This window comes from Aotus nancymaae, unplaced genomic scaffold, assembly GCF_030222135.1.
Source record: "Aotus nancymaae isolate 86718 unplaced genomic scaffold, 86718_ANA_hifiasm-v0.15.2.pri h1tg000006l, whole genome shotgun sequence".
Taxonomy (NCBI): domain Eukaryota; kingdom Metazoa; phylum Chordata; class Mammalia; order Primates; family Aotidae; genus Aotus; species Aotus nancymaae.
This window is the reverse complement of record NW_026988417.1, coordinates 36,975,702-36,981,701: the sequence shown is the minus strand read 5'-3', so window position 1 is coordinate 36,981,701 and position 6,000 is coordinate 36,975,702. Positions and strand designations below refer to the sequence as shown.

The 6,000-nt window shown below is 45.0% G+C and overlaps 1 protein-coding gene across 4 annotated transcripts in view; it reads right to left on the bottom strand.

The window, feature by feature from the left end:
- Positions 1-348: 348 nt before the first annotated feature.
- Positions 349-6,000, bottom strand: part of TBC1D1 (TBC1 domain family member 1) — a 244,551-nt gene continuing 238,899 nt past the window's right edge. For all 4 annotated transcript variants that reach the window (XM_064366284.1, XM_064366292.1, XM_064366294.1 and 1 more), the window contains 2 exons: positions 4,910-5,083; positions 349-840 (listed from right to left, as the gene is read on the bottom strand). In XM_064366284.1, the coding sequence (XP_064222354.1) occupies positions 640-840; positions 4,910-5,083 (375 nt within the window). In that variant the 3' untranslated portion in view covers positions 349-639. The remainder of the gene's footprint in view (positions 841-4,909; positions 5,084-6,000) is intronic.

The window sequence follows — 6,000 nt, the reverse complement described above, 5'->3', positions numbered from 1 at the left end:
TACTTACGGGACAAGCAAAAATGTATGAAAACACTCTCTATTTTTTTTTGAAGACAAATTTCCTTAAATACCAAGGAGAGAGATCGGTTTCACTTGACAGTGATCAAGATATCCAAATTAAATAAATCACTTTTCAATTTTTCCCAATGATCATCTTAGGTTTCCATAACAAGAATGGGCAAGAGCCAACTGCACCTTGCCAGTGACACGGAGGGTGTAGTCACACAAACCCTCTTGGAAGAATGAAGGACCCACACCTTTGCCTGAGGAATGATCTTGAGCTCTTCCAGCATTTGAAATTCCACGGTATTATGAATGCTCTTTACAAACACAGTGATACTCAAAAAGGAACCAAGAAAACATAAGTTGCATTTATTCGTGTCCATACCATCTAAAGCTACTGTTTACAGTCATCAGGACTGGAGAAGGGACGATTTAGAATCTAAAACAACAACAAAAACACTGGGACACGCCCCCTGAATGGCAAGTCTGAGTTTGTAAGAATCTACTTGCTGGCAAGCCAGTTTCCTCCCTGAGAAGCACACTTCACGCTTCCTTCTCTCCCTCGAGCATCTTCTGTCCCTTTCAGTTAAGGCCTGGACAGTGGAGGATGGTGTTGCAATCTCTCTCGCAGAGCTGTCAGTCACCCGTGGGTTCGGGCTGCGCGTGCTCAGCCCCCAGACAGCTTGGCTCTGCGCTCTGCTGCCGCAGCTCCTCCACGGTCTGCAGCAGTGCCGACCGCTCCAGCTCTAAGGTAAGCATGGCCTGCTTCAGCTTGCTCTCGCTGCTCAGGAGCTTCTCAATGGTGGCCTCAAGGCTTTGGATCCTACCATTTGCCACCTGGGGAATAAAAGAAGAAATGAGAATGCAATTGCCCGTGATAACACAGGAGGGATCCAGCGCCCACTCGCGTCCAGCCTTGGGAGCACTCTGGAGCCGTGTTTCAGCCACGATGAGTCTACAGTTTTATCATCAGTTCTGGCCACACGGGAAGGCCATTCTCAGCTCCCCTTGCAGGTAGGTGGGCCAGGCCCTTAAAAGCACCCCAAGAGTCCCCAGCATTTTTTCCCCTGCTGTGGCTGCTGATGCTGCGATGGTGGATCACAACACAGAGGGAACCCAAGTCCCCAGGCACCACCACTGGAAGGGCAGCTTGGATGGGGCCAAAGAATACTTCGGGGAAGGCGGCGGGGGCGGGGAGGGGGGGTGCGGGCCTTCAGCGACACAAAGACTTCCGGTGTGCCAAGCCTCGGGGATTTGGAACTTCGCTACTGCAGCAGAGCCTGGCCTGTTTTGATGAGTACATATATACACATACAAATTGATTTCGGACTGACAAAAACTCGAAACGGTTTCCACTTGAAGGCCCAAGGTAGTAACAATCCTCTAATCTAAAATTCTTTGCAAACACAGTGATACTCAAAAAGGAACCAACAAGAAATCAAGTTGCATTTATTCATGTCCGTGCCATCTAAAGCTACTGTGTGAAGCAAGTGATGTCCAGAGTAACAAGACATCTATGTCAAGAAACACAGGCATTTCCCTGGAACACATACGGAGTCCTTAGAAAAGCCAGGTGTTCTGCTAAGAGGTTGATGTGCCTGGTCTCGGTGACTGCTCACTACCAGCCACAGAGATAAGCAGTATCCTCTCTCCCACCCTACAGAGGAACGAGGCTCTCACTCAGTTTACATATTCAGCATCTAGCACATAATTAATGCTAGCTAAATAGAACGACCAGATGTATCTTTCTAGTGACTGTCGCTCCTCTCTCTAATTTGCTCGGGCAGGCTTCCCAGGTGACAAGTATGTCAGCTCTAGTGACATGAAGGGGTTCCCTGAGAAAACTGCAGAAACTCCAACACTTATGCTGATGTCCCTGAGACCTTTCTGGCCCGTTCCCCAGCTCAGAGCTGCATCCTGGAGTGCTCTGTGACTGGGTCTATCTCACTAATCCGGTCTAGATTTGACACGGCCCATTTATTGTAGGTGGGAAAAAAAATGCTGCATCTTTTTTTTTTCATTGTTCAAACAAACAGTTTTTTTGAACGTGCCAACACTTGTGCCAGACAGACAATTCATGACTCAAAGTCTAGCTCTGGCTGGGCACCTAGAACACCTGGAAAAAAGGACCAAGAACCTTAGTTTGTCAGTTTACTGGGCAGGGGTGGGCACATTTGGCATCTCTCTCCAAGCAGTACTCTCTGATCCTCAAAATCCACTCATCATCAGGGCCCGGGTCAGGGTCTACCCTCATCACTCTGAAGCCTCCCTGCATTTCCAGGTGCAACCTGCAGCTTAGTTAGTAGTGAATTAATCTGCCTGGTCATCTGCAATTCTGCATTAATGTCAGGTCTCCTCAACAACCCTGATGCTTTTGTAGAAGCAAGCATGTCTTCTCTTTCACACATGGTCCTGCCTCCCGCAGCACCTGGCTCGGTGTGGGCGTCAATGACTTGCAGAGATTATTACAAATCCATGTGCATTATTATTTGGCTCCATCTGGCATGTCTATGCAATCATCTGATACACTGCTGCATAAAACAGGTGGTAGAGTTTGCTCTCCAGCTTCTAGACAGCGTTCATATGTGTTTAACAAGCAAAGAAAGGGGATTTCGGTATTTCTAACAATTTTATGAACAGAATAAAAATAGGAAATGGGTCGATTTTGATATTTTGGCCCCCCTAGAAAAGCTATACAAAAATTCAGGACTGTATGAAACACCTTTCCTTGTCTGTGTCTGAAAAGGGTATGAGGAGGAGGCATGATTCTCACATATGAGAGGCATATTTTCATAGAGGGTCATGGAAAAACTATATCGAAACACCCACAAGTCAATACAATACAATCCCAGACCCAACTCTTTGAGAGCTGCAGTGGCTCACTCAACTTGGTGGCCACCAGCCCTCAGCACTGCAGGGAGTCAGGAATTACTGGTGGGTTGGCATAGACCACAGTTCTGAACGATCCTTCCAGAAGTGCAGGGCTAGTTAGTCAAGAGAATGACTGACCATTCCAGGGAGAACATCTGTAATCACCAATTACTGTCTGATGCCTTTATTGAGGAATGTAGCCAGCTAAGAAGTTTTTCATAACTCCCTGTCTTCACAAAAACAGAAGCACAGGAGCAGCATGAAATTACTTTGTATGCTCTGTCACCAAAAAACTACATGGTCATTTACCCAATATAACAAACCTTTTATTTGAGAACTACCTATTTAACAAGCTGAATGCTTCAATGCAAATGTGACCTTTATTAGAAGTGTTTCCACCATATTATATTTCAGGGACCTATCATTGACTTGGAAGCCATTTAAAATGACCACCTCTACTGTGTACCCCTACAGGCCAGATGAGGCTCTTCATCCCATTGAGATTTCCCTTCAGGGACAGCTGAAACTTCCAGGGTAAATTGTATACAGGCATATTTTCAGTTAGGATATCTCTATCTTAGGGGATAAAAAGAAGTTAAATTTCAGAATGTGAGTGGTAGTTAGGGCTGGGCAGGAAAAGCATTCGGTCTTGGTTCCTCTCTTGCACATATCTGCTAGGGTCTGCTGGGATGGAATGCCCGCTGGAAGGAACACAGGTCAGACAGCTTAATTCACTAGGCTGGCCTTTCTCACGTTGCTGCCAAGCTTGTGTCTGCAAAGTGCATCTTTCTATGGAGAAAAATCAGAGGCTTAGATCAGAACAGAAGGCTTATTTTCAGGACAGACCAGGAACATCATAAAAAATTTGGGCAAAAGTATGTATTTTTATCCAAAGCCACTCAAAAACAACTTTTAAAAATACCCTCAAAACAATTCCTTAACAGGGACAGCACTGCTACACACTTGTGACATTAAAGAAAGTAGAACATGGCTGGGCGTGGTGGCTCACGCCTGTAATCCTAGCACTTTGGGAAGCCAAGGCATGAGGATCACCTGAGGTCGGGAGTTTGAGACTAACCTGACCAACATGGAGAAAACCCGTCTCTACTAAAAATGCAAAAAATTAGCCAGGCATGGTGGTGCATGCCTGTAATCCCAGCTACTCGGGAGGCTGAGGCAGGGGAATCGCTTGAACGTGGGAGGTGGAGGTTTCGGTGTGCTGAGATCACGCCATTGTACTGCAGCCTGAGCAACAAGAGCAAAACTCCATCTCAGAAAAAAAAAAAAAAAGAACATATGGTTGCTGTATGCCATGTGATTGACAAGAGAGCTGCACTCCAGTTAGGTGTTCTTTGCGGCAGTGTGCCTGGGCGATGGGTGGGTCGGGGGGTGACACTGGACCTAGCCAGCTCTGGTCTCCATGCTGCTCCTCAGCACTTGCTCTGCTTGCTCTCCCGTGTGCATAGTCTCAACTAGTCTTTCTTCTGTATGTCTGCACCTGAGTGTATCCGTGTTGAAATGGAAGCTTCTAGAGGGGAGAACTGAGACCTTCATGCATCAAGTCTTTGTATATGCACCAAGGACTCACAAAGAATTACGATCTACTCCGGTTTGTTATGTATATTTCTGTGTTACATTTCTCCTTTACTGTCCCTCTGGACCTAGCTGGTTTTGCTCACTGAAGTTAAAGCTCTTAGATTCTCTTTGAGTAATGACAACTGCTGGCATTCAGCTAATGGGCCATAGCACCCTGAATCCAAGTTCATCTCTGGGCCTGTCTCCTAAAAGAGTTCAGTGCAGAAATAGCCTCTCAGAAAGCTCTGGGACTGTCTGACCTCAGCAAAGGACAATCTGTCTGCTCCATAATGAAAAGGACCCATTCTCCTGGGATACCTTTGATCGCAACTATAAACAGATCAGGGTGGGAAAGGTCCTCTGGTCATGGGAAAGCCCAGCCTGCTGTTGCCTTTGGTGAGTTAATGAACTACCATATTATATCTGTGATTCAGGAAGCTGCTTTATAAACATGCTCTACCTGCAACTGTTCAAGGAGGTCAAGGTTCTGTTTGCGTAAGCTGCTGTTGGTTTTCTCTAATTTATCCATTCTTTGGTTGTCACTGAGAGGGGAGGAATCGATCAGTTCTTCTTGAAGCACATGGTACTCAACTTCGTAAGCTTGTAACTGTTTAGCAATGTCCATCTCAAATACCTGTTATAGAAAGAAAAGTCATCAGGTACTAAAATGGAGAAAAACCCCACACGTATAGGCAGGTGCCTGCAATCACGTCAGTGCACACCTGTGAAGCGTCTCCTTTATGCTTTGCTCTACACTTGGAACTAAAAGTGGTAAGAAAAACTATGTGCTGAGAAGGTAATAATTTTACTTGGGACAAAACGATATAAGAAACATCTAGAAATAATTTGAAGGTAACATTAAGTCCAGGTTTTTGATACTCATCTTCAAAAAGCCAAAAAAAAAAATCTCTCATTTAAAAAAACTTATAAAAATGTATTTTTAGTTCTTATTTCACAACTTCTTTTTGCTGAGAATTCTGTGATGTTAGATACATCAACTAACTGTTGGTTAAAAAGAGAAAAGAAACAAAAGAATCGTGGCCCTATTTGCACAGTCACCGAGTCAAAGTTTAATTATAGTTCAGTTGGGTTTTCAGAGTTACAACAACAGCTAAGTAATCGGACTGTTTACTAAAAAACTCTCCTTTGCACACAAATATGCAGAAATGAGCCAAAACCCAAATGTCACCCACACTGATGAGTGAATACGGAACAAGGCCTGAGCTGTCTTTTTTCCCACAATAGTAATGGTGATGAAAACACCACACGTGTGAAAAACCACCCCAAAGTGCACAAGTGACTCAAGCTGTTCATGTCTGTACTTTCTCTTGGTAAGGAAAGCAGGGCGGAAAGGGGAGTCAGAAGACAGCTGCTGCTGCCCAAGGCATTTCCTTTCCTTCCAGTTGTTTCTATAACAGAACCCCAGGGGCTGGGGGCTCTCAGCACAGCAGTGAAGCCCCAGCGTTTATCTGATGGATCTGAGAATGCAGTCAAGCTGGGACCATCTTAAAAAAACAAAAACAAAACAAAACAAAAAAAACAACTCTGCAA